The sequence below is a fragment of the Kogia breviceps genome, chromosome 6 (genome assembly GCF_026419965.1).
Source record: "Kogia breviceps isolate mKogBre1 chromosome 6, mKogBre1 haplotype 1, whole genome shotgun sequence".
Lineage (NCBI taxonomy): Eukaryota > Metazoa > Chordata > Mammalia > Artiodactyla > Physeteridae > Kogia > Kogia breviceps.
The window spans coordinates 146,792,612-146,818,937 of NC_081315.1; the positions used below are offsets into that span (position 1 = coordinate 146,792,612).

General features: G+C 66.8%; 2 protein-coding genes across 8 annotated transcripts in view; one reads left to right on the forward strand and one right to left on the reverse strand.

The window, feature by feature from the left end:
• On the forward strand, window positions 1-11,860 carry DGKQ (diacylglycerol kinase theta). Of its 4 annotated transcripts, none has more exons than XM_067036866.1 (24): window positions 1-372; window positions 2,179-2,258; window positions 2,919-3,018; window positions 3,385-3,470; window positions 3,551-3,676; window positions 4,006-4,210; window positions 4,288-4,359; window positions 4,459-4,559; window positions 4,656-4,909; window positions 4,996-5,086; window positions 5,203-5,257; window positions 5,384-5,445; window positions 5,741-5,891; window positions 6,334-6,372; window positions 6,995-7,110; window positions 7,621-7,767; window positions 8,406-8,557; window positions 8,758-8,906; window positions 9,001-9,179; window positions 9,465-9,565; window positions 9,681-9,827; window positions 9,918-10,029; window positions 10,111-10,263; window positions 10,478-11,860. In XM_067036866.1, the coding sequence occupies exons 1-24, from the start codon at window positions 87-89 to the stop codon at window positions 10,577-10,579; spliced, it is 3,066 nt and encodes a 1,021-aa protein (XP_066892967.1). In that variant the 5' UTR covers window positions 1-86; the 3' UTR covers window positions 10,580-11,860. The 4 variants fall into 4 exon arrangements, with proteins under 4 accessions (XP_066892967.1, XP_066892968.1, XP_058923379.1 ...); XM_067036867.1 differs by having other exon boundaries at window positions 4,057-4,210; XM_059067396.2 differs by lacking the exon at window positions 7,621-7,767.
• TMEM175 (transmembrane protein 175) overlaps window positions 11,139-26,326 on the reverse strand; it is a 21,475-nt gene continuing 6,287 nt past the window's right edge. The window contains exons 2-11 of one of the 4 annotated variants that reach the window (XM_059067409.2): window positions 24,188-24,348; window positions 23,978-24,016; window positions 22,254-22,351; window positions 20,235-20,286; window positions 20,063-20,098; window positions 19,367-19,450; window positions 18,841-19,005; window positions 14,920-14,998; window positions 14,643-14,778; window positions 11,139-12,970 (exon numbers count right to left, since the gene is read on the reverse strand). In XM_059067409.2, the coding sequence (XP_058923392.1) occupies window positions 12,289-12,970; window positions 14,643-14,778; window positions 14,920-14,998; window positions 18,841-19,005; window positions 19,367-19,450; window positions 20,063-20,098; window positions 20,235-20,286; window positions 22,254-22,351; window positions 23,978-24,016; window positions 24,188-24,340 (1,524 nt within the window). In that variant the 5' untranslated portion in view covers window positions 24,341-24,348 and the 3' untranslated portion in view covers window positions 11,139-12,288. Of the gene's footprint in view, window positions 12,971-14,642; window positions 14,779-14,919; window positions 14,999-18,840; window positions 19,006-19,366; window positions 19,451-20,062; window positions 20,099-20,234; window positions 20,287-22,253; window positions 22,352-23,642; window positions 23,799-23,977; window positions 24,017-24,187; window positions 24,349-26,326 lie in introns of those variants that run through there. The other 3 variants (XM_059067410.2, XM_067036868.1, XM_059067411.2) reach the window with 3 other exon arrangements.

Here is a 26,326-nt window from a genome sequence, read left to right on the forward strand (position 1 = left end):
CCACAGCTGGGGACGGTTGCCCCTCTTGCCCGCAGCGCTGACCCCGCAGTCGTCCTCCGCTGGGGCTCGGGCCGCCCTGGCCGGGGATGGCGGCGGCGGCTGAGCCCGGGGCCCGCGCCTGGCTTGGCGGCGTCTCCCCGCGCCAGGGCAGCCCGACCTCCAGCCCGGAGCTGGGCGCCGGAAGCCGCTCGCGGTCGAGACCGGGGTCGGGTCCGGGGTCCGGGCCGGGGTCGGGGCCGGAGCGGGCGGGCGCTAGGCCCCTGGGCCCCGCCGCGCCGGGTCACAGCTTCAGGAAGGTGACGCTCACCAAGCCCACCTTCTGCCACCTCTGCTCCGATTTCATCTGGGGGCTGGCCGGCATCCTGTGTGACGGTGAGCGCCCGCGACCCCATCGCAGACCCCAGTACCTGGGCCAGAACGGGCACCTCACCTCTGGCCTCTGCACTTCCAGCAGTGGCCTCCCCAGGATAGAGCCCCTTGCCCCTCGGGGCAGGAGTGTGCCAGGCCCAGACCTCCCCCCGGAGGTGATGAGGACCAGCTCCTGCGGGGGTCTGGGGGCGTTCAGTGGCCACGGCCCCTCCCCCAGGACGGTGGAAAGATCTGCTCCCGAGGCGCCCTCACCTGGCTTGGGATCCAGTGGGGAAAGAACGTCGCGGCTGCGCAGGGCAGGTGCAGTGACTGGGGATGAGGCCAGCCAACCCTGAGCAGGTGCAAGAGGCAGCAGTGTGGCCAGGCAGGGCCGGCCTGGGCCACTGGCTCCCCTGGGCTGGGGCCGGTCCATTCTCCTGGGTGCCCACTGCTGCCCACAGGGCCTGGGTGCCGGCGCTGCCCAGGCTGAGACTCCCGGAGAGCTGGGCCAGGCCTGCCACCCCGAGTGTGACATGCCCCAACAGGGCTCACACCCCGCTGCCAAGCCGGCCTGGCTGGCTGAGGAGGCCCTCCCTCCTCTGGTTCCTGGGCAGCTGACACGTGTGCTTCCAGGGTCGGCTCTTCTGGCCCTACTCATTTCCGCAGGGGACGGGGCGGGGAGCCTCTGCCCTGCTCAGGGAGACAGGCCTTTGGCTCTGGGGACGGAGGGAGCACTCAGGCTGCAGCCTGCAGAGGAGACTGGGCGCCTCACACAGGATGCCTTCTGCCAGGGGAAGTGGCAGGCCCCCCTCGCGGGTATGGCCTCCTGAAGGTGGGCACTAGGTCTGAGGGGCGAAGAAGCTCATGGAAGGGAAATGGGGGTGATGTGGAGGCCTTCAGCGGGCAGCTGTGTGGACATTCTCCCCAGCTCGGGAGAACGAGCTGGTGACCTCCGCAAGCAGAGGGGCCTGACAAGGGTATGGGAGGAAGAGCCCCTTCCCCTGCCAGGGAGCGTCCAGCCTGTGGGGGGAGCAGGGACTATCTGCATGGGCCAGAGGAGGAGGCTGGGTGCCGCCTGCCTGCAGCCAAGCCAGGCTGAGTGCCTCACCCGGCCCCGTGCCTCCCCAGGATGGGTAGGGTGTCCCCTTGCTGCCCCTGTGGGCCTTGTGAGCATAGCTCACCACTGTAGACAGCCTCTGGGCTGTCTACTCCCTGGGCAGGGGCAGGGGCAGCCCTCATTGGGCCAGTCACCCTGCCTGCTTCGGGGGGCTGGGGGGATCCTGGTCTATCACAGACTGGCTGTGGTCTGGGCAGGCACATCGTGCGTGGGAGGGGTGATTAGGGTTGTATGCAGTTGTGGGGAGTGAGGGAAGGGTGTCCCTGGTGAAGCTGGTATAGGGGGTAGGTAGAGGTGCAGGAGCTGGCCAAGTGCCCGCTTGCCCACCCACCCCCAGCAGAGACTTGAAAGAACTGGGCCTGTGTGTGCGTGTGTGTATAGGGCGCTGGACGGGGGGACTCTCGGGACACCGTCATCCAGGACGGTCAGAGCCACCAGGGCCCTGCTCCCCGCTCTGGGCTCTCTGGGGTGGGACAGAGGATCAGGTTGTCTCCATGCCCTCTCCCTACCCCTATGACTAGGGTTAGGGTTAGGAAGTTTGGGGACGGTGGGCCCACTGTGATAGGCCATCTGCCCCATCACAGAATGCTGGCACCCTACCACGGCCCTTGGCGGTCCCACTGGCTGCGGCCTCCCTCCCGCGTGCCAAGACCTGGGGTCTTTTGATTCCCGGGCAGGGCAGGGGCCAACTCACGGGGCTCTCATTCCCATAGTCTGCAACTTCATGTCCCACGAGAAGTGCCTGAAGCACGTGAAGACCCCGTGTACGAGCGTGGCACCCAGCCTGGTCCGCGTGCGTACGGAGCATGGGCTACTGCGCCCTCGGGGGGAGGGTGCGGAGGGTCAGGGAGGCCAGCTTTTGTGGTGGGGAGTCAGGCCGGCATGTCGGATGGGATGGACAGTGGCCCAAGCACTGGGGGGCTGGGGTGGGGGTGTTCCCTCGTGCTGGTCTGGGTCCCTGAGCTGCAGACCACGTCCCTGCCCGTGAGCCCCTCCCAGGGCAGCAGCTGGGCCTCACTTCCCGATGGTTCTGACCCCGTCTTCTCCAGGGCCCCTGACACTCAGCACTGCCCCTCCTGCCTGTTGGTGGGCCTCCTCCACCTGTACTTTATCCGGGTGGCCCGAGATGTATCACGGGGGGGAACAGGCCTGGGGGAGCGGTCCGCACCTGTGCAGCTGGACCAGGCCTGGGCAGCCCTGAGTTGGTCGTGCACAGGGAATGGGGAGGTCAGCACGCAGGGCAGTCCCCAGCAGGACCCCCTGGGAGCACCGAGGGCCGAGAGGCGCACACAGAATCCTGTAAATCATGCTCGGGAGGACTGGGGGTGTATAGCGGTCAGGCAGGTGGCCGGTGCTGGTGATGGGAGCTCCCTGGGACAGAGAGGAAGCGGGCTTGGGGACCAGGTTGCCAGGCCTTAGGGCCCAGGCTGAGGCCGAGCTCTACTCCTTCCAGGTCCCGGTGGCCCACTGCTTCGGCCCCCGGGGGCTCTACAAGCGCAGGTTCTGCGCCGTGTGCCGAAAGGGCCTGGAGGCACCCGGGGTTCGCTGCGAAGGTACCGCCAGGAGCCTGCCTGGCTCCTCTGAGGTCTAACTCCTTCCTCACCAGGGACCTGGCCTCCCTGCGGTCAGGCGGTAGCTCTAGGGTGGGGTTCGGGGATTCTGGAGCTGCCCGCGCGGGGAGGCGGGGAGGCGGGTGCAGGGGACCGCAGGAGCTCAGGCTGCGTGTTGAGGTGGGCCTGGAGGGGAGAGAAGGGGAGAAGGTGGCCCTGCTTCTGTCTAGCACGTCGGACCCCAAAAGGTTAAAGAACGTGTGGTCAGGGGGAGGGGCGGCCCCAGACGGGAGCAGAGAGGCCGGCGAGAAGGGGCCTGGCAGGGTCGGTGGGCAGCGGCGAGAGGCCCTAACCCTGCCCGCCCCGCAGTGTGTGAGCTGCACGTTCACCCCGACTGTGTGCCCTTCGCCTGCAGCGACTGCCGCCAGTGCCACCAGGACGGGCACCGAGACCACGTGAGTGCGCGGGGCCGGGGCCGGAGGGCCGGGGAGGTGGGGGAGGCTCCGCCCGAGCCTGCTGACAGCCCTCTCCGCAGGACACGCAACTCCACCACTGGCGCGAGGGAAACCTGCCCTCGGGCGCGCGCTGCGAGGTCTGCCGAAAGGCTTGCGGCTCGTCCGACGTGCTGGCCGGCGTGCGCTGCGAGTGGTGCGGCGTCCAGGTGGGGCGGGGCGGAGGCCCTGGGGGCGGGGCGGGAGAGGCGCGGGTCCGCGAGAGGCGGGAGCGGGGGCGGGGGTCCTGAGGGCGGCGCGGGATGGAGGTCGGGGCCAAGACCTGTGGAGCGGCCTGCATCGTCCAGTGGCAAAGCAGGATGGGGGGCGGGGGTCCTGGGGACAGCTCGTTTGGATCGGGGTGGTTTCCGGCTTTGGGGGTGGGGGATCGGTTGTGCAGGGGAGACGCAGGGCTCTCTCTGGTTGGGAGTGGCGCCGCCGGCCCGTGGGAGCTCAATGTGGGCCCCCGGGGAGTCACTGAGGGCCGGCCTGGACCCAGGCCCTCTCCTGTACCAGGACTCCAGGCTCGAGCCCGTGCCCTCTCCCCCAGGCCCACTCGGTCTGCTCCGCGGCCCTCGCCCCCGAGTGCACTTTCGGGCGCCTGCGCACCATGGTCCTGCCGCCGGCGTGCGTGCGCCTGCTGTCCCGCAACTTCAGCAAGATGCACTGCTTTCGAATCTCCGAGAGCACGGCCCCGGAGCCGGGTGAGCGGGGCGGCGGGAAGCGGGCGTCTGGGGTGGGGACCGGGCCTGGACTGAGGCCCGCTGTGACCGTCCCGCAGGGGAGGGAGACGACAGCGTGGACGGAGGCGCCCCCGCCGGCCCAGGGAGAGAGGCGATGGCACTAGAGTCCAGTAAGTGCCCCTTAGCTGTGCCCAGCCCCCCATCCCATGCCCCGTTCCCCCACCCCGTGCCTGATTCCACGGATTTGCACCCACTTTCCTGTGGCCCAGGCAAGCAGACTCTGAAGATCTTTGACGGCAACGACGCGGTGCAGCGAAACCACTTTCGTGCCATCACCGTCCCCCGCCTGGCCAAGAGTCAGGAGGTGCTGGTAAGAGGGACCGCGCAGCCGCCTCGCAGGCCCGTCCCTGGGGGGCTGCGGGGACCCAGCGTGGCCTGGCTCCGCTCACACACACACCCCTCCCAGGAGGTGGCGCTGCGGGCCTACTACATCACGGAGGACCCTCAGGGCTTCCAGCTGCAGGCGCTCCCTGCACGCGCTCTGGCTGGCAACACCAGGGCCTCGGGAAAGGTCTGGAGTGGTGGGACCACCGAGGAGGAAGGCAGTAGAGGCCCAGGGGCCCGAGACGTTCCCAGCATCATTCGCATTCCCGAGGCCTGGATTATTCGCGCTCTGCCCCGCAGCCAGGAGGTCCTGAAGATCTACCCTGCCTGGCTCAAGTGAGACCCAGGCTCCCGGTAGGGTCCGCGGAGGGAGGGAGGAGTGGGGGCTGTGCGACCCCAGCTCCTGAGCTTGTCCCCTGCAGGGTGGGTGTGGCCTACGTGTCCATGCGTGTGACCCCGCAGAGCACTGCCCGGACTGTGGTGCTGGAGGCCCTCCCGCTGCTTGGACGCCAGGTGTGTGTGTGCTGGGCCCTGCCTGGTGTGGTGGCCCCATGTGGGTCTTCGGGAGGCGGGGTGGGGGGGGCGTTAGGGCTGGTCAAGGCCTGATGCCCTGCACTCCACCCCAACAGGCCGAGGGGTTGAAGAGCTTCCAGCTGGTGGAGGTACTCATGGGCAGCAGACAGGGTGAGCGGGCAGCCTGTAGTCAAAGCCCCGACCAGTCCTACCCCTAGGCGTCCAGGTCCCAGGGCAGGGGGTGTGGGAGGTGGCCGCAGGGCCTGGGGCTGACGGTGGCGTCTCTCAACCCTGCAGTCCAGCGCGTGGTGCTGGCGGACGAGGAGCCCTTGCTTGACCGGCTTCGTGAGATCCGGCAGGTCAGTGGGTGTGGACACCGGCCCCCGGGGAACGGCTGGCCTTTGGCCGTGGCTTCTGCCTCGTAGAGAGGGAGTCTGTCTGCCCTTAGGACACAAGGCCATGCTGGCGGGCAGCTAAGCGTCCTGGCCAGCAGTGCCTCCCCTTCGCAAGTTCTCCGTGTGTCCTTTCTCTCCTCTCCTTTCCCGTCTTGGTGGCGTTCAGCCTGGGGCGTCTTCCCTTCGGTCCCCCTTTGTGGGCGGGGGGTGGGGAGGCCCGTCCCCTGGTGCTCTGCTCAGCGTCCCACCCTCCCCGCAGACGTCCCTGTGGCAGATGAGCCAGACGCGGTTCTACGTGGCTGAGAGCAGAGTGGTGGCCCCGCGTGTCTCTCTGTTCGTGGGTGGTCTGCCCCCTGGCCGGTCCCCCCAGGAGTACAGCAGCCTGCTGGACGAGGCTGTGGCCAGCAAAGGTGCGACTGCCTGGGCTGGTCCGGGGCGCCTGGCCACGTGGGGGGCAGGGCGGGAGTCCTGAGGGCAGGTGTGCGGGCTGCCGTGCCAAGGCCGCGCCCTCCTGCTCCCCCGCTCCCCCCCAGCACTGGCTGAGCCTTTGCCGAGCTGGTTCCTGGCCCGGAGGGTCTCTGTCCGCACCTCTGGGGCCCAGACCCCATCACCTCCTCTGAGGAGGTTCTGAGCCTCCTGCTCTGGGCCCTGGGGGGTGCCCTGTGCCTGGAGTAGGGGGGGCACTTCCTGGGAGAGCTGTGCTGTTGGGTGGTGCGAACTTATTACTGGCCTGGGAGGCCGGGTGGGGTGGGCTGCCTGGGGTGGTGGCCCTGGGTCGGGGACCTGGGGGGCAGGTGCCTGGCGTCCGACCGCAGCCTGCCACCCCCACCCCCCCCACCCCCGTCTTTGCAGCTGGTCTGGTGTCCGTGAGCCACGTCTACTCCGCACAAGGTGAGCTGCCCACCGGTTGTGGTCAGGTTGGGTCCAAGGTCACTCCATGGAGTGGGTGGGGCAGGCAGCCTCGCCCTCTTGCTTCACCTTGTTTAGGACCCGTGGGCCGGGGAAACGGTGGGGGTGTTTCGTTTCTTGGCTCACGGCTGTGACGCTTTTGCTACAATGTGACTGAGGTGCAGAGAATGTTTTCTCCACAACCTCTTGTGCTCACGGGTTCCATCTTTTATGGCGGGAAACTTCAGATCTCCCCGGTGGGAGAGCAACACCGTGAGGCCCGTCTCCCTTCTGTGGGTCCGGAGCAGTTAGCAGCGTCCTCCATGCCTCTCGCGGGTCCCAGGGTGGGGGTGGGGGCGGCGTGTCTGCTCCACCCTGCCTCCAGGTGGCCTTGCTCTTGCTCTGTCCACCCAGCATCTCCTGTCTCTGAGCCCGGCTGTCCTTGGAGGCTCCCCCCCAGGGGAGGGAGTCACGCGCTGCGGGGATGCCTTGGGACCGGCTGGCCTGAGGTGGGCCGTGGCCAGCACTGGGGCCATTCGGCCGCGGGAGGAGGCGAGGCCCCAGCCCAGACAGCGTGTGGGTGGGGGCAGGATAGGTAACCGAGTTCACGGCCCACCTGCCACAGGTGCCGTGGTGCTGGACGTGGCCTGCTTTGCGGAGGCCGAGCGGCTCTACATGCTGGTCAGGGACACAGCTGTGCACGGCCGGCCGCTGACCGCCCTAGTGCTCCCAGACGTGCTGGTGAGTGGCGCCGGGGCGGGGCCTGGGGCCATAGCCTCCACAGCCAGTTTGTCTAACACCTGGTCTGTTGGAGCAAAGTCCGAGCCTGTGTGCACGGCTGATCCACATCGAGGGAGGGGCCCGAGGTCCGATGGTGAGAGGCCTGCACGCCCGTTGACTGGCCCTGCAGTGGCCGCCTCTCAAGGGCTGGCCTGTGTTTGTGACTGTGTGCGTGGCCCTCGCAGGGTCGTGGGCCCTGGCCCCGCTTTTCCTGCCCTGGAGGCCTCTGGAGCCCTGCTCGCACCCTGGGCCTCCTCTGGCCAGTAGGTGATGCTCCCTGACCCTGGAGGCTGTCCCAAAGCCCCAGAAGTGCCCCAGACCCTGCCCTGCGCCGTGTGCCCTAGTGGTAGCTTCTGGTCCTTGGCCCTGCTGGCCCCCAAGGCCCCCCGAGGTGGCCGGACCCCGGTTCAGGCCAAGAAGAATCAGAGCGGAACGAGTTCAGGGTCTGTGACTGAGCGGGCCACGTCTTAGGTTGCTGCTGCCCTGTCCTACCATCCAGACCAGGAGGCGGCCGTGCAGGGCAGGGTCCCCCTCCGCCGGCTCCACGGGCAGAGATGGGTGGGTGAGGCCGACACGCACTTTCTCTCTCCCGGCAGCTGCCTGCCCTGGGCTGAGCAGGTAAGTGGTGACCGCAGGCAGCTCGGCCCGGTGGCTCACACGTCACCCCGGTGTGTCCTTGGCCTCGAGCCACGGCCGAGCCCGTGTGCGGCCGCTGCCCGCTGTCTGTGCCTGCTTGTCTCCTGTTGCCCAGCAACCCCCGCCGTGGGGACCCCAGCCTCCGCCCTCACCACGCGGGGGCCCCTGCTCCTGCCCACTCTCGCGGGCGCTGTTCCTGCCATCGTGTTTGGGGGCGGGCCTTGTCCCGTGGCCCAGGGGAGGCGTGGGGCCGCCTGCAAGCCGGGCTGCTCGTCCTGACTGCCGTGTGGGTGGGCGGGGGCCTGGCAGCGGGCTGGCCCGGAGAGGGGCAGGCGGGTCCTGCGTGGGCTTCTGGCCTAGGCTCGTGGGCCACGTGGGTCTGGCGGCGGGCGTGGCCCGAGGACACGTGGCGTGGCAGCTGTGGCGTGGCCCATGTGCTCAGAGCTCCAGGCTGGCCAGTGTCTTCCCGCCCCACCGGCCAGGGCTCTGTGGGCGCCCCTTCTGCTGTGGGATGCAGCCCGAGCAGGCAGTGGTGAGGTGGGGTGGCCACGTGCCGGGGGAGGCCCGGCTCTGTCTCCGGGGGCCCGGCCAGCCCGCCCTAACGCAGCCCCATCTGTCAGCACCTGAAGCTGCCCCCGGACTGCTGCCCCCTGCTGGTGTTTGTGAACCCCAGAAGCGGAGGCCTCAAGGGCCGCGACCTGCTCTGCAGTTTCCGGAAGCTGCTCAACCCCCACCAGGTCTTTGAGCTGACCAACGGGGGGCCGCTGCCCGGGTGAGCCTGCCAGAAGGGGTGCCTGCCCGTGCCCGCCCCCCGGCCAGCAGGATCAGGTTGGGGTTCGGTGGGTCGGAACCCTCGAGGGCACCCTGGGTGGGGATGAGCTGCGGCCCCTTCTGCCCTGGGGGTGGCCTCCTGTCCCTGCTTGTCCGCGCCCGTGGCCTGTGCCGGGACACGTCCTGTCTCCCTGCCGCCAGGTTCCACGTGTTCTCCCAGGTGCCCTGCTTCCGGGTGCTGGTGTGCGGCGGGGACGGCACCGTGGGCTGGGTGCTCGCCGCCCTGGAGGAGCTGCGGCACCGCCTGGCCTGCCCAGAGCCCGCCGTGGCCATCCTGCCCCTGGGCACAGGTGGGGTCAGCTGGCACGTTGGGGGATGGGGTCCCGGGCTGGGCGGGGCGAGGGGTGGGTGTGGAGAGTCAGCGTGCGTCTTGCCGGCGTCCAGGGAATGACCTTGGCCGGGTCCTCCGCTGGGGGTCGGGCTACAGTGGAGAGGACCCGTTCTCCGTGCTGGTGTCGGTGGACGAGGCGGACGCCGTGCTTGTGGACCGCTGGACCATCCTGCTGGACGCGCATGAGGCCAGCGGTGGGGAGAACAGCGTGGCAGACGCAGAGCCCCCCAAGGTACTGGTGTGCCCGGGCGGGGGTGTGGCACCCGGTGGGCGTCTCTCTACCACGTCTGTCCAGGCGTTCGTCCTCGTCCCAGCCGTGCCTTGGCGTTGGCGCCAGCGCTGTCCCCTCGTGGACACGGGTGCTGGGCCTGGGGATGGCCGGCTCAGAACCTGAGAGGGTGGCGTAGTCACTGGACAGAGCAGCTCTGTGACAGGAGGCCTGGCCCACCGCGGGGGCAGCGGGGAGCACCTGGTGGGGGCCGACCGGGGCCAAGGGAGAGACGCGTCTCGTTCTCAGATTGTGCACATGAGTAACTACTGTGGGATTGGCATCGACGCGGAGCTAAGCCTGGACTTCCACCAGGCACGAGAGGAGGAGCCCGGCAAGTTCACGAGCAGGTGCCACGGGGCAGGGGCGGGCACGGGGCTGCCCCTGGCGACCATGTACTTCCTGGGGGTTCACCAGCAGTGACCGGGGGCTGGGGCGCCCCCGTGACTCTGGGTCCCCCGCCAGGTTCCACAACAAGGGCGTGTACGTGCGGGTCGGGCTGCAGAAGATCAGCCACCCTCGCGGCCTGCACAGGGCCCTCCGGCTGCAGGCGGAACGGCAGGAGGTGGAGCTGCCCAGCATCGAGGGGCTCATCTTCCTCAACATCCCCAGGTGCCCGCACGCGGGGCTCCCGGGGCTCCGGCCCCCTCCAGCCTCCCGCCCAGCCTCCCTCTGACCTGTGTGCCCCCCCTCTCGGTGCAGCTGGGGCTCGGGGGCCGACCTGTGGGGCTCCGACAGCGACTCGAGATTCGAGAAGCCGCGCATGGATGACGGGCTGCTGGAGGTGGTGGGGGTGACGGGCGTCGTGCACATGGTGAGCGCGGGGGCGGGGGACCGGGGCGCTGGGCCGTGGCGCTGCGGCCCGCTGAGCATGGCCGCCCCTCTCCCCCACCAGGGTCAGGTCCAGGGTGGGCTGCGCTCCGGCATCCGCATCGCCCAGGGCTCCTACTTCCGCGTCACCCTCCTCAAGGCCACACCTGTGCAGGTGGACGGCGAGCCCTGGGTCCAGGCTCCCGGGCACATGATCATCTCGGCCGCAGGCCCGAAGGTACGCCAGGCGTGGGGTGGGTGGGGGGCTTGCTGCCGGCTGGATGAGGCCGGCCAGCCCTTAGGGGGGCCCCTCCCCACAGGCCGCGGTCACAGCATGCCCCGCCCTTTCCCCTTCTGTGAGACGGGCTGGGATGGCAGCGGCGGTTCTAGGACCCGGCACCAGGTGGCCTGCGGTATTGCACAGCCCTCAGACCTTGCCTGTCTCGGGACAGGTCCACATGCTCAGGAGGGCCAAGCAGAAGCCCAGGAAGGCGGGGACCGCCAAGGACGTGCGAGCAGATGGGGCGCCTGCCCCCGATGGGGACTCCAAGTAGAGGCGGGTCCCGGAGCAGCGCTCGCTGGCGGATGTCCTCGCCCACAGCCCCGACCTTGGGTGTTTCCCTCTTGTCCCGTCCCCGTGCCACACAGAAACTGCTGGGTGGGTAGTGGGCGCTTTCCCTCTGGCCTTCGTACCAGGGGTGGGTGGGCACGGGGCCCTCTGGGGCCCAGGCTGCTGTCCTGGAGGGCACACACTCCTCCCCAGGTCCTTCTGCCACCTCTGACCCCTTGAGCCAGGCAGTGGTGTACCTCACCTCAGGCCCCTTGGGCTGTCCCCCTGGATGCTCCTACAGGGCAACTGGCTCTCTGGGCCCCAGGGTTGCCCAGCACAGACTGGGACACCGTGGCCACTAGCTCTTTGGCCTCACCTCTCCACTGAGGGCTGTCCTGGGGGACATGCCTCTCCAGGCCCAGGTGGTGTCCAGCCGGCCCAGTCGGAACCTGGCTGGTGGCCCCGGGGTGACAGGGCTGGGACGGGAGGGCCCCGAGGCGGCCAGGTGGGGCCCAGGAGGCAGCAGGAGCCTGGCTGGGAGCCCAGAGGAAGTGAGGAGAGCGTGCAGCGGGAGCGGCTTTAATCGGCAAGGTCGACGCGGCACATGGGCATCGGGCACTCGGCCTCGCATTTGCCGGTAGCACACGGGTGCCGTGTCGGCTGCTGGGCAGACGGGACTCGTGTGGTCTCCGTGCTTCTTCCAGTGGAGGCTCGGCAACGCAGGACGCAGACGGGGCTGTCTGGCGGGCCACTCGCAGAGCCCCAGAGTTTCGCTGGCCCGGAGTCCCGACTTGGCCCCCAGAAGAGCCCGACCCCAGCTGCCTGGGAGCCCCCAAAGCCCCAGAGAAGGGTCCACAAGCCCCTCTCCTGTCTGGTCTCTTTGCCTTTGGCGCTGTCTTGCCGCTGGGCCCTCGCACCCTGGGTGGTGGCCTTGCCCTGACATTCGGCCTCAACCTCGGACACGGCCCCGCCCAGCCCTGTACCCGCCAAGCTTGTGCCAAAACTGCCCAGACACGTGCACTGGGAACAGCTGTGGGTGGCGGCCCGTCCTCACCACGTGCCTCTAGTAGCCGGCATGTGTCCCCCAGGTTTGCGTCCCCGGGGGCAGCATTAGCTTTTGCTTTGCGGGCCCCGTTGGTCGATACGAACTGTCTTGTAAATTGTGGTTCAGGTGAACGTGTCCTCTGTGCGTGAGCGAGTCTCTGTGCCCCCTCCCTCATGTGTAACTTATCACCTGAAGGCGCCTGTAATTTATATCTGGGACAAATACAGTCTGGGCATCCTGTCCTGCTGCCGTCTCCTGCATCTGCGCCCGAGGCCAGCGTTTTGGGGGAGGAGGCCTGGGATGTGGGGGCTGGTTGGGCAGCCCAGCAGCTGCCAGGGCCCTCTGCCCGCGGGACGTGGGCTGAATTGCAGGATGTGCTGCCTGTCGGGGACCCGGGGCCACATCGCCCACCCACACCCACCACGGGGCTGCGGCCCCAGCTGCCCGGGAACCACCCGCCGCCTGCGGCCCCCCCGCAGCTCATCTCCGCTTGGTCGAGGCAGACAACAGGCACGTTGGACAGTGACGCTCCTGCGAGACTCTTCTCTGCAACGGTGGAAGACAATCTGAGGGGCTGAAGGAGAGCATGAAACTTCACAAGGAAAACAAAACCTGAGGCCGGGCCGCCAGCCGGACACTTGGACCTCAGGCGGGGGACTGGGGCCGCGCTAGCAGGGAGCAGGGAGAAGCGGGGACTGCGCGTCGTCCAGGGCCCCAGGCGCCGGCCGGGCGTGTGCGGGCCGCGCCGGACCCCGCAGGCCCCGCAGGGCCCGCAGGCCGGCCAGCGCCAGGCGCACCAGAAGCCGCAGCAGGAGGAAGGCAAAGGGCACGGCGATCTGCATGGCGTGGAAGATGGCTGTGCTGAACGTGCCCAGCGCGCAGGTGCAGGCGAAGGCCAGCAGGCTGGCACAGGGGTACAGCCCGAGCTTGGCGAACATGAACGCGTGCTCCCGGCCCCCGAACCGCGCCGAGGGCTGCAGCGTCTCCCCCTCCTGCAGCAGCGCCGTGGTCCAGATGGCGAACTGGAAGATGCTGGCGAAGAAGATGATGGCGCAGCTGACTCGTACGCTCTCCAGCTCGTCGTGGGGCCGCCTCGCGAAGGCCGACGTCTGCTGGTAGGCCAGGGGCAGGCCGCCCACGAAGGCCAGCGAGAGCGTGTTGAGCAGCCCCATGGGCTGCGTGGCCTTGCGGATGTGCAGGAAGAGCGAGTGGTGGGCGAACCAGAGCAGGCCCACCGTGGCGAAGGAGCCGAAGTAGGCCAGGAAGTGCGGCCCAGACGCGCCCAGCGCCGCCACTAGACTGCCGTGGAACTTCTCCTTCACGTCCTTGGAGTCGGGGACGTTGTCCTCACTGAGGGGTGAGACACACAGCATCTGCAGCGGCCCCACCTCGGGCGTCCGTTCGGGCTGCCCGCCCCCACCCCATCCCAGCTCGTGTGGGCCGCCGGCCCCCCGCACACTTGAGCTTCAGACGAACGGACGGCATACACTGAGATTGCGCAGATCTGTGTTCACACACACAGCGCCGTTCACCTGAAGTTCAAATTCAACTGCAGCCTGTTCCCTTGGCTGACCGCAGCCCGGCCCACCGGACCCCGGGCTGGTGAGCGGCCTGGGCCCTGAGCCCACAGCCCCTCTGGCGCCCACGGGTGGGTGGCTCCTGAGGTCTGCCCACCGTCCTGCAGTGGCCCGTCCACTTCGGGAGCGGTCCCCCAGACCTGAAGGGCTTTGCCTCCGAGGTCCTCAGACTCCTGGGCAGAACTTTATGGTAAGGAGCGATTCTAGGGCACATCCGGCCCAGGCTTCTCCCCACCGAGGTCATGGGGCTGCCGTCCTGCAGCCACGCAGCCCAGACACACCTCTGTGCCCAAGATGGCAGCTGCATGCGTGCTGGTGGGGCTGGGGGCAGGAGACAGAGCCTGGGGGCTTCCTGGGGATCCCCACCTGGGTCCTTGGGGCTGTGGCTCTGGGTGGAGGAAAGAACCCTGACCGCCGCCTCCCCCCGGGGGAGGTGTTCCCAGCCACAGCTGCTCTTTGCTGCCACCCAGCAGGGGACCCAAGCCAGCATGGCCCTGGCTGCAGGGCAGAAGCAAAGCCAGATCGCCCCAGAACCTTAGGTCTACGTCTCAGAGATTGGTACCAATGGACATATGCTCCCTATTTTTAAAAAGTCACAAATTACAGTAAGAAAAAGCTACTAAGAGAAATTTAGGAGCATCAAGACCTTAGGTGAGAGACTTCCCTGGTGGCGCAATGGTTAAGAATCCGCCTGCCAATGCAGGGGACACGGGTTCGAGCCCTGGTCCGGGAAGATCCCACATGCCGCAGAGCAACTAAGCCCGTGTGCCACAACTAATGAACCTGCGCTCTAGAGCCCGCGAGCCACAACTACTGAGCCCACGTGCCGCAACTACTGAAGCCTGTGCGCCTGGAGCCCATGCTCCACAACAAGAGAAGCCACTGCGATGAGAAGCCCGCGCGCACTGCAACGAGGAGTGGCCCCCGCTAGCTGCAACTAGAGAAAGCCCGCGTGCAGCAACGAAGACGCAACGCGGCCAAAACTAACTAAATAAATAATAAGTAAATTTATATTTTTTAAAAAAAGACCTTAGGTGATCAGTCACAGAACATAAAATCAGAGCATTTTAACGTTAACGAAATAAGAATGTGCTGAAGTATCACCGAGGAATAAAAGGCTTTAAAAAAAAGATGGAAGACTTGAGAAAGCAACAGATAAAACACTTAGAAATAAAACCACAACCACCGAGGTTGGAACTGCGCAGACGCGGAGGCTGCCTGGCCGAGCACAGAGCAGGAGTAGAGCAAGAGGTGGGCTCGCGGGCGGCAGGAGATGGATGCGGGGGTCGGGGGCCGCCCGCCCTGCGCGTGCAGCTCTGGGGAGGGCGAGGACCGGGCCCTTCTCAGGTGGGTTCTCCGGTGGGAGACCCTTGGGGAGGGTGGGCCGGGAGACCTCGGCGCCTTTGGGGGGCTGGCGGAGGAGTCTCGGCCCGGCGGGTCCTCACCAGATGTCCAGGATGAGCAGCGTGGCCACGATGGCATAGACCCCGTCGCTGAAGGCCTCCACCCGCTCCTTGCTGAGCGGCTCCTGCTGGTCGAAGGTGAAGATCTCCAGGCTGTGAGCCGGGGGCTCCCTGGGGCCTGTGGGAGGGGCAGCCAAGCCCTCAGGGCCTCGGGCGGGCCTGCTAGGAGGCCCGCAGGGACGCCGCCTGCCCGGCCCATGTTCTGTGGGCCCTGGCGGCAGCCCCAACGCCCCACACTCCAGCCCCGCCTGGCACCTACCCACAAGCCTGGCTCTGCACCAGCCGGCGGCCTTGCTGACGTAGGGCAGGAAGATGACTGTCGCCATCAGCAGGTACGACTGCACGAGACAGGGCACAGGGCACGTCAGGGCGCGTGCTGCCTGCGCCGAGGGGCCCAGCCAGGAATCCCACCCCAAAGCCGCCCGCCCGGAAGGGACTGCAGCTCGAGCAACGGGAGACGAAACAGGTGAATCATCCATCATCAAGCCAGAAAGCTTCTGTGCATAGAAGAACATTACCAGGGGGTGAAGAGACACTGCACAGAACGGGAAGTGTCTGCAGACCACACTCCTGGTAAGGGTTACTATCCAGGCTTCATAAGGAACCCCGACAGCTCCACGACGGAGAGACAAATAACGCAACTGAGAGATGGGCCACGGACTTGAACTGACGCTTCCGCGAAGAAGAGAGACGCAGCCCCGACACGTGTGGGCAGGAGCCCGGCACCACTGACACTCGGGGAAACGCCAGTCAAGCCACGAGGAGAGCAGCGCGCACCTCCGGACGCTCCTGGCGGGAACAGGAAGCAGCTGTGCTGGGGTGGGGCGGGGCTGGAGCCCTGAGCGCCCTCGGTGGGAATGTAAATAGCGCAGCTGCTGGCGAACGGCGGGGAACTGCCACCGGACCTGGCAAGCCCACTCCTGGGCACACCCGTGCTCACAGCGGGCGCTGCGTGTCCGTGGGTGGGTGACGGGGCCCGTCCACACAGTGGGGTACTGCCGGCTAATGAAAAGGGAGGGGACCGTCACACCAGCGACGTGCGTGCCCCTTGAAAACGCGCCGAGTGAGAGAAGCCAGACGCGGAAGCCTCCCATTTCATGGTGCCGTTTCTATGAAGGGACCAGAATAAGCAAAGCCCTACGGACAGAAAGTAGACTCGCAGTTTCCCGGGACTGAGGGGTGGGGAGACAGGGACTGGCTGCTCATGGGTTCAGGGTTTCTGTCTCGGGGGGATGGAAAGTCCCAGAACCAGAGGGAGGTGACGCACGGTGACGTCGGCGGTCAGTGCCGCCGAGCTGCACGCCGCAGGTAAAATGGTCACGATGGTCAGTTTTTTGCTACACAGACACTCAATAATCTTTTAAACAGGGAGGCTGGCGGGCCGGGCGCGCTCCCGGGCCCGAGGTGGCCGCAGAAGGCTCCTCGCCCGGCCCTGTCGCCTCGGCCGGTGGCCCCCCTCAGTGAAGGGCTTCCACCCCGGCCTTCACAGTCACGCTTCAAGGTCACCTGGCACCTGGCCTGGGGAGGGGACTCGGGAGACAACGGGCACCTCGGGGACAGACGGGGGCGGCTGGCCTCACAGCTCTGCTTACGACCTCCAGTCTCCACGCGTCAGAAGACCACGCCATACACATCACTCAACACACACACACACCGAGGCGGGGAGTGTCCCGGGTGCCCGGCAGGTGAGTGCAGAGGCCCCGGGGGGCGACGGGGGGCGACGGGGGCCGCGCAGGATCGGCGTGTGTCGTGTGCGTGCACGTGCGCTGCGGGGTAGGAGGGGACAGACGGCCCGAGGGGGAACCTGAGTCCCGGGCCGGGGGGAGATCTCCACGGCCGTGGGCGCCTGCCCAGGTCTGGAGGAGCACGAGGCCTGGGAGGAGCAGGCACAGGAAGCTGGCATGGGAGCCCTGGGCCCCGAGCGCCACCAGTGGAGGAAGGTGGTCCACAGGGAGGTCGGCGCGGCCTGGGCCACGGCAAAGCGGACCCCGCACAGCGTCCCCCGTGAGGGAAGCGGCTGGCGAGGACACCTGGAAGGATGGCCGCGGGTGCGGGCTCGCGGGGAGGCTGCAGGGGGTGGGCTTGGGGGCCAGGAGCCTCTGACATGCCTCATCTCACGGGACGAGGGCTCAGACCCCCACTGTGGAGAAGGGGCGGGAGGGCTGGAGAGGAAGGGGCCAAACACGCAGCACAGAGAACGACCGAACGCTCCCTCGGAGGCCGCAGACCCCCCGCCCCGCTAGGACCCTCCTCTCCCCGGCGTGGCGGCCCAACGCGCGCCTCCACTCCTGTCGCCCCGTGAGGCTGCAGCCGCCGCCCGGGCTCACCACTGCCCCCGGTGGCACGCCGGGCCCTGTCTGCCTGCTCCAGGCCTGCCTTGCCAGGGCCAGTGTCCAGGCCGGCCGGGGGCACAGCCCCCGTGGGCCTCAGCTCTGCCTGCTTCTCCTGACCCAGGCCACACGCACCACACCCAGCTGTGCTCTCTGTCCTCCGTGCGACGACCCTTACCGCCCCTGAGCCCCGACCTCGTCCCCAGAGCCAGGAGGGGCTGTCCCACCGGAAGCCTGGAAGCAGTGGGCCCCTCAGTCCTGCCCTGCTGTCTCTCTGTGCCGCCCCCTCGCCAGCCCCACCCTGGGACACCCCGCCTGACCCCGAGGGCCCCCGCAGCAGCCCTCCCACCCGAGAGGCGCAGCCACTGTACGGCAAGGGGACCTAGCTGAAGCCCGAGGCCGCCCCCACCTCACGTGCCAGCGTCCACCCTCCCCTTTACCCACCCGGGGCCTGACCTGCACGCCCTGGACACTGGACCCCCGCCCCCAGCTCCACCCTCCAGAGTGTGGCTCTGCAGGCCTCACCATCCTGTTGGTTTTAAACTTGGAATTCTCGGGCTTCTCTGGTGGCGCAGTGGTTGAGAGTCCGCCTGCCGACGCAGGGGACGCGGGTTCGTGCCCCGGTCCGGGAGGATCCCACGTGCCGCGGAGCGGCTGGGCCCGTGAGCCGTGGCCGCTGAGCCTGCGCGTCCGGACCCTGTGCTCCGCAGTGGGAGGGGCCGCGACAGTGAGAGGCCCGCGTACCACAAAAAAACAACAACAAAAATAACAACTTGGGGGCTTCCCTGGTGGCGCAGTGGTTGAGAGTCCGCCTGCCGATGCAGGGGACACGGGTTCGTGCCCCGGTCCGGGAAGATCCCACGTGCCGCGGAGCGGCTGGGCCCGTGAGCCGTGTGCGTCCGGCGCAGGCTGAGCCTGCGCGTCTGGAGCCTGTGCTCCGCAATGGGAGAGGCCCGCGTACCACCAAAAAAAAAAAAAAAAAAAAAAAAAAAAAAACTTGGAATTCTCTTAAAACACTTACTAGATGTTTAAAGTAACGTTAACCGTTCATTTTTTCACACATCTTATGATGCTTTGGGTGTAAAGATTCACTTTACTTCACTAGAGCTCAACTGAAGGCAGGAGCTGTGCATCAAGCTTCGACAACCAGCTCTGAGACGGCGGCTCGTTAGGGTTTACCTCCCTTCCTGGATGATGGAAGCTGCACCAGAACAACATGCCTGTCAAGTCAGCTGTGGGCTAAACACAGGGTGTCAGCCGGCTCAACGCCGGCAGCTCGGCTACGACCTACGCTCTGTATACACTCTTGATACCACGTATAAAGTAACTAAGGAGAACCTACAGGGAATCCTGCTCAGTGCTCTGCAGTGACCTAAGTGGGAAGGAAATCCACGAAAGAGGGGGTGTATGTGTGCATAGAGCCGATTCACGTTGCTGTCCAGCAGAATCTAACACAACAGTGCAAAGCAACTACACTCCGATAAAAAGAAGTAAATACATAAATAAGCAAATGTTTAAAAAGCACAGCCTGCAGGCTCGAGGGCGCCGTGGACGGAGTCCCACACGGCTCCGCCCGCGCGGCCGCCGTCTCTCCCTGGACGCTGGGGGTGCGTCCGCCCGGCCCTCTCCAGCTCCACCCACGCCTGCACCTCCCTCTTCTCCACTCCAGTCTCTCCTGCTCTGGAATTTCGTTCTCCACTTTCTCTCTCTTCTGGCGGCTCACGTTCCTACGCACACACGTCTCTAGAAGGCACACGGCCTCCTGGGCCCGCAGGGTGTGTGCCATGTTTGCCCACGCGGGCTCCTCCCCGCAGAGCAGCCCCCCGGTGGGCGCCCCCACCCCAACTCACCACTGGGTAGAAGAAGAGGGAGAAGCCGGCCGCAGCCAAGCACAGTGCCGGGCCCCGGAGAATGACACCCAGGATGTGCTGCCGGTAGAGGGCCCGGTGGGCCGAGCGCTCGATCTGCGGGCTCAGCAGGTGGGGGAAGTGGAACGCGTAGACCACGATCAGCGCCTGCGGGAGAGGCAGGCTGCAGGGTGCGAGCGGGGTCTCGGGTGGGGCTCACTGCAGGATGTTCTGGGGGTGCAGAGTGGACGGGAGCCCTCGCTCTGCCCTGGGGGTCGGGTGTGGGTCTCAGAGAGCCCCGCCTGAGGGTGCCGGCGGCTCCATTTCCCTCTCTCTCCACCTCGGCACGGGAAGCCCAGGCCCCGAGCGTCGCCGGCTCTGTCCTGCCGCGGCCCACGCGGGGGCCCCGTGGCAGGCGCTGCATGGCGGGTGGCGTCTGTGCGGCCCCCACCGCGGGCGGCCCGGGCACGCGTGCTACAACTCCTGCTTCATGAGGATGGGGTGTGGGGGCGGGGTGCCGGTGTCCTACCTGCGCGGCCCCGACGGCCATCACACACACACAGAACAGGAGGATGCCCAAAGGCGCCTCGGGGAAGGCCACCATCAAGGAAAACTGCAGCCAGAAAAACCCACAGAATCAGGACCCACAGGGCCCCAGGGCCCGTGAGCCCCCCGGCATCAGCTGGGCTCTGCCTGAGCCCCGGAGGCGTCTCTCTCACAAGAGCCATTCCACCCAATGCTTGAAGCCTTTAAAGCTGCAAGCTTATCAGGTTCACAAAGACTCCCCGGACCTCAATTCTCTGCGATGTGCTACGTACCCAGAGCGCCGCTCTCTGCCAGAATCAGAGGGGGCTGCGGGGTGAGGAGACGAGCCCAGGTCGGCCAGGAGGCCGTGGGCTCCGGGGTTCAGGCAGGAGCCAAGAGCCTGAAGGAGCATGGAGAGGGTGCCCCTCACTGCACTCTTGGAGGCCAGGCTGGGGTCTCTGCCCCTGAGAGCCCCGCTTGGGGCCCTGGAAGACTCCCCACTCCATCCAGCCTGGAAACCCAGGGCCACCCCTTTCCCTGGAACCTTCTCTCCTCTGCAACCCCGTGGTCCAGGCCCTGGAGCCCCCAGTGGTCTGAAAGTTTCTGAGAGGGGGACACCTTAGGGTCGGAGTCCTCCTGCCCAGTGGAGGGCAGGCTGGACTCCCAGGTGGAAGTGGGAGCTAAAACCCCTGTGACTCACCGTGAACGGCAGGAACGTGATGGTCATCATGCAGGCCTGGGAGATAGTGAGGGAGGGAGGGAGGGAGGGGTGCTGAGGGCGCGCGCGGGGCCCCGGGAGTGGGCGCGTCCCAGCCCGCGCGCCCAGGGGTGCCCGCGAGCTGAGCAAGGCAGAGACCAAAGGAGAAACTCACCAGGTTAAGCAGGGCAAGCGTATCGTCTATTTTCCCAACAACTTGGAACAACCTCGACAATTTAAGGAAAACAGGAAAAGTCATGCTGTCAGTAAACACGGTTCTAACGGCATCAGATACAGACACTCATACAACAGAGACGGTTTCACACCGAGACAGGAAGGCGTGGACAGAAGCCTGAAAACGGAGGCAGGAAGCAGGCAGAGCTCCCGAGGCCCCAGCCCCTCCCCGGCCCCCACGCAGTCCCCCCAGGGTTCTGACCCACGAGCATGTGGCCTTCTCCCCCCACTGGGGAGGTCTGCACCCAGCCAGGAGGCAAGGGCGGCTGGGAGGCGGCCTCAGGGGCCGGGCACGTCTCTGAAAGTTAGAGGTAGGGGCCGTGGCCCGAGATGGCAGCCAAGCCCCGGGCACAGGGCGGGTCTGTGCCGCTCCCAGCAGATGGGACCTTCAGCAGAGAGGGGTGGGCTCCTCTGAACAGCCCGCAAATGAGGCCCGTGCGGCCCGTCCACGCTGCAGGGCAGCCGGGGCTGACGGGGAGCCGGCCATGCCAGCGGCCTGCACGGCCGCCAGCAGGACTGGACAGAGGTGGCTGTGGCCCCCCTGGCTCTCTCCAGCCCTTGGGCCTCTTGCTTTCTGTGAACAAGGAGGCAGGAGAGGAAAGCCTTTAAAGAGGGTCACGTGTCCCCGCCTGAAACAGCCACTTTGCTGAAAACAAGTATGCGGTATATAAATGTTAAGAGACACTTTTAACCCGAGGGCCGTTGCCTTGTAGGCTCCTGGCTTCCTGCATCCCCAGCAACCGGCTGGGGAGCGTTTTTTTTTTTTTTTTTTTTTTTTTTTTTTTTTATTTGCGGTACGCGGGCCTCTCACTGTTGTGGCCTCTCCCGTTGCGGAGCACAGGCTCCGGATGCACAGGCTCAGCGGCCACGGCTCACGGGCCCAGCTGCTCCGCAGTATGTGGGATCTTCCCAGACCGGGGCACGAACCCGCGTCCCCTGCATCGGCAGGCGGACTCTCAACCACTGCGCCACCAGGGAAGCCCTGGGGAGCGTTTTGTAACCGAGACATCAGCACCCCAGCCCATGCCCACCCATCTCCGGGGGCCCTCCTGGTCCTCCCGCCCCGTCGGGGGTTCAGGTGACGCCCACACTCTGGGGCCCTGTCCCCCTTGGGTCCTCAGGAACATTTGCCTCCTTAACAGAGAGCTCGGGCCCTGGAGCGTGTGTCCCGAGGCCTCACCCTCCTCACCAGAGTCCAGGGACCAGGACGGAGGGGCTGTGCACACCATGTGTGTCACAGTGCACCACAGGTGGTCAGCCCACAGCCCTGCCCCTGCCCTGCCCGGGCTCACGGCGGCCCGAGCAGTGCTGCGCCCGGCACCCCGTTCACTGTCCCGGGCCTGGGGTATAAGCCCTGTTGCTGCAGTGTGCAGAGGAGAAAGCAGAGGCTTGAGCGAGGACTCAGCAGGGTTAGGGTTAGGGAGGGGGGAGGGGAGGAGGGGGAGGGGAAGGGAGGAGGGGGAGGGGAGGGGAGGAGGGGGAAAGGAGGGGAGGGGAGGAGGGGGAAAGGAGGGGAGGGGAGGGGGAAGGGAGGGGAGGGGAGGGGGAGGGGAGGGGGAGGGGAGGGGAGGGGAGGGGAGAGGGGAGGGGAGAGGGGAGGGAGGGGGAAGGGAGGGGAGGGGGAGGGAGGGGGAGGGGAGGAGGGGGAGGGGAGGAGGGGGAGGGGAGGAGGGGGAGGGGAGGAGGGGGAGGGGAGGAGGGGGAGGGGAGGAGGGGGAGGGGAGGAGGGGGAGGGGAGGAGGGGGAGGGGAGGAGGGGCAGCCCCAGTAACGTGACCCCTTGTGATTCAGCCCCAGAGGGCGGGGCCGCCATCCACCCCGAGGACAGCTCATCAGCACTGAGTGCACCCCCACTGCCACCCCAACCCTCGGCCAGGGTGAGGCCACACCTGCTGGGCACACACCCAGCCAGCCACAAAGATGTGGCTGCCAGCCCGGAAAAGGCCCCAGCCTGCCCGTACCTCGTGTGTGCAGCCCAGGCTACAGTCACGATGAGGAAGGTCATCAGGTACACAGCGATCCTCGTCGCTAGAAGTTTCTGGACACTCTTGTCAAACTCCTGGAACAGAAGAGCATCACCATCAGACGCAGATTCACCCATGGCAGCGGGGGGCCCCGCCCCTGGGCACCAGGCCCTGGGGGGGTCGGAGAGGTACCTGGGAGCCCTCACCTCCCCCCACCAAGGCTCAGCCTCAGTCCCGGGCTGTCCCTGAGGCCCTCCGGAGGCTCCCCATCTTCCCAACATGGCAGGCCCCCCGAAGTGCCAGCTCTGGAGGCAGAGAGGCTTCGTCGAGCCTCTCCCAAGATCCTGGCAGGGTGGCCACAGGCCGTGCAGCCACACGAAGTCACGGCGTCGCCGGGTAAGTGATCCCGAAGCAACTGCGAGGCCAGGCGAGAGGGCCGCGGTGTCTGGACGCCAGGTGACGACGGGCTGCATAGGAAGCTGGGCCCCCAGGTCGGGAGAGGGTTTAAGTTTTGTCAGCGAAAACTCCAAATGCAAAACCGGTGCCTTGCCCGTGTCTGCTGGTCCTCTGAGATCACATGAGCAGCACCGTTTCCAGATCCCTGGGTCCTCTGGCCTTGATGAACCTTCTCCTTCGTGTCAGGAGGGTCCTCAGCGCCTTCCCTGAAGGTGTCTCCCCGCCTCCGCAGTACCTTCTGGCTCAGAGCCCTCTCGTGGGTCAACAGAGGTCACGACCCCGACCGCAGAGAGGCAAGGAGCTCCAGGCCCGGGCATCCCGTCACCTGCCACATCTCACGGGCACACCCAACCACCCTGTTCTGAGACTGGTGGCACCGAGGTCCCCAGAAGGTTCTGGAGCAGGCACAGCCAGGAGAGCGTCGAGGCCCCCCGTGGGCACACGGCTTTCCTGAGCTTGGCCGGAGCGCAGCCCCCAGGCCCCCTTTGGGGAGGGGGTGCCCTGGAGCAGAGGACTTCGCACGGGGCCCTTTGCTCACCGTGCCAGGTGACAGTTGCCAAGGTCAGGCTCGACCATCATTTCTGTTTAATTCTCATCCAAACCCTACGAGAAGTAGCGATGTCACCTCCCGCAGATGACTCCCGGCAGTGTCCCGGCTCAGTGTGCTGGTTGGGCTGCAGCCAGACCACGGCCACACGTCCTGGGCCAGCACTGTGCATCCTGGAGCCCAGAGGTGACACCCACTCGACGTGAGGGGCCCAGGGAGCCGTGCTCATACACACACACGCCTGCGAACTCCGAACGTCTCCCGGAATCACGTCCGGTTTCTGAGGTGCTGCGACGTGTGGCTATTTTACTTATAAAATGGAAATATTCCAAATTGACTAGCAACGGAAACTCTGCTTTACAAACACCTCGTTTCCCACTCACCTCCCTGCTCGTGGCGCAGGCCCACGCCCAGCGGGCCGGCCGCCCCCTGCTCCACAAGCATCTGCTCTGAGGGGCACGCCAGCGTGACAGACAGAGAGCCCAGGGAGCTTCCCCGCGACGCCTGCTGGCACAGTCCGCGCCAGCCTCCAGGCTCTCCTGCCGTTCTCAGGGCTCAGCGCGAGGGCACCGGGGCTGGATGGCATCGCCGGGGGACGCGGCGGACGGCCTGGCCCTCCCAGCCAGGTACGCCCGAGTGGAGCCCGGCCTCGAGCTCAGGGCCTGAGCCTCCTGGACCCTCGCCCGCACACCAGACACTGCAGACTGCTCCCAAGTACCTGTTCCGGGGAGATCTCCGTGTGGGTCACAGGCAGGATCTAGGAGAACAGACACAACACGAACCCAGGAACACTTCTTGGGCTGGGCACTGACTGCTCCCTGGATGCCACGTGCCGGGGGCTCAGGCCAGTGCTGGGCGGCTTCTCCCCACCCTCAGCGGCCTCGGGGCCCCGGGTCAGGGCCCGTGCTGCGCGGGGCCCCACACGGACCATTACGGTGGCGATGATGGACAGAAGCGCGTCGCTGAAGCTGAGCATGCGATGTGAGCGCTGGATCCCATCAGCCATGTCCTCGTCCTGTGAGCCCGCAGGGGAGGCTCCCTGCCCATCCAGGAGCGGCTCCGGGGTCTGGGGCCCAGACATGCTGGAGCCTGGGAAGAAGCACAGGTCTGAGCCCGTGGGGTGCTCCTGGGGGCTGTGACACAGGGCAGGGGGGCCCAGGAGGAGCCACCCTGCTGGGCGGGGCTGGGCAGAGGGGCCCTGCCGCTGCTTCCTCCCCGTTCTCCTCTCCCAGGCAGCCTTCTAGAAGAGGGGCCTGTGACCTGGGAGACACACCCTGTGACTGTGTCCCCTCTAGGGACAGGAGAGGCGAGCGAAGGCACAGGGCACATATGGCGGGTGCTCCGGGGCGTGGCGTGGCACCCTTGACCGCAACCAGCCACCACCGCGTCCCTGCTCCCACTGCACCCACTGCACGCTGCGTCACAGCCGTGATGCGACCTTTGGGGGAATCAAGGTCCTGCGTGGAAAGCCAGCCGCCCCGGCTGCCCCGGCTGCCGCCCCACTGGAGGGCGCTCTCACTCCTCCTGTTGGCAGGCGGCCTGGGGGACGGGTCGGGCACCCGCCAGCGAACCCCCCATGGCAGAGCTCCTTGGACAGCTCAGTATCAGAGGTGGGCTGGGAAGACAAGCGAGGTGCCAGCTGATGGGGCTCCGGGCAGAAGAGATGCCAGTGCCTCCTGGGAACGGAGTCGGGGCCCCGCAGCGGGAACTCCGGGGGGGCAGGCCGCGGCCCCCGTGAGGCACCAGGCTCCTTGCTGAAGGCAGCGCGTGCTCTCTGCCACGGAGCTTGCCTGCTGAGGGACAGCATCGAGAGGTCGGGAAGGAGGTCGGGGCTGGAGTCACCCGCAAAGGCTGTCAGAGAGGACGGGCCGCCCCGCGGTGGCGTTGGGGGAGCGCTGCGCCGAGGCGCCCGGGAAGGAGCAGGAGGGGGTCCAGAGCGCAGGATGCCAGGGCTCCCTCAGGACGGCAGGCCCGAGCGGTAAACCCCCCCCACCCCGGAGAGGGAAGACTGGAAGCGAGACGGCGCCCTGGTCTGCAGCCTGCAGAGAACACCGCTGATCCTGGCAAAGCGCCAGGAACCCAAGGGAGAGTGAGAGAGGCGGAGCCCCGAGGTGCGGGTGCGGCTGGACGTTCAAACTAACAGCGGGGAGCCTCCCGGACAAGACAAAAACAGAACCCCGCCCCCAGGGTGGAGAAAGGAGGCCCACGGGGGCTTCCGGACAGGAAGGACTAAGTGCGGATACACGTACAAGAAGATACTCAGCAGCCCGGGAAATGCAGAGGAAACCGATGAGAGGAGTCAGCTTTGCACAAGTCAGCGTGCGGGAGCAGAGGATGCGAGGGCGTAGGGGACGCACAGGCTGGCACGGAGCGCGGGGCACCTCAGCCACCCGGAGACCGCTTAGCAGCTGCGCAGGGCGGCGGCGCCCACCCCCAGGCGGCTCCAGGGCGCACACGCGGTGGGGACTGCGCCCGTGGAGCAGCTCATCTCACAATGAAAGCCACACACGATCTGACTGACAGGCGGCACGTTATTAACCACTAAGGGAGCTGCTACCGAGGGCTGTGGACTGTTTGTGCCCCGAATATGCACGTGTCGCGTGTCGAGCCCCACCCCGGGGGATGGGACAGAAGGTGGGGCCTCTGGAGGCGACCAGGGGTAGAGGAGGCCAGGAGGGTGGCTCCCAGGACGGGATCGGTGCCCTGATAGGAGGGGACCAGCGTGCTCCCTCCCTCTGCTGTGTGTCTGCAGGCCAGGACGTGGCCTCCCGGGAACCTGAGCTGGCTGCCACCCTCATCTGGGACTTGCAGCCTCCAGGACTGTGAGAAACAAAGTCCTGTTGTCTGAGGTCCCAGTCTGTGGCATTCTGTTGTGGCAGTCGGAGCGGGCTGAGACAGTAAATGACAACAGATGAAACAACCTACAGGCCTAAACTCAGAGGCACAACGTCGAGAGGGGCAGATCAAGTGCAGAAAGACACACATCGTGTCACACCACCGATGTGCACACACGCCAGAAAGAGCACAGCGACACAAACAGGACAGCACTGCGGTGACCCAGGCAGGG

Coding starts and splice junctions, on each gene's coding strand:
- DGKQ (XM_067036866.1), top strand. CDS start 87: ATGGCGGCGGCGGCTGAGCCCGGGGCCCGCGCCTGGCTTGGCGGCGTC. Junction 6,373..6,994: donor CCACGTCTACTCCGCACAAG/GTGAGCTGCCCA, acceptor CACCTGCCACAG/GTGCCGTGGTGCTGGACGTG. Junction 9,180..9,464: donor CAGACGCAGAGCCCCCCAAG/GTACTGGTGTGC, acceptor TCTCGTTCTCAG/ATTGTGCACATGAGTAACTA.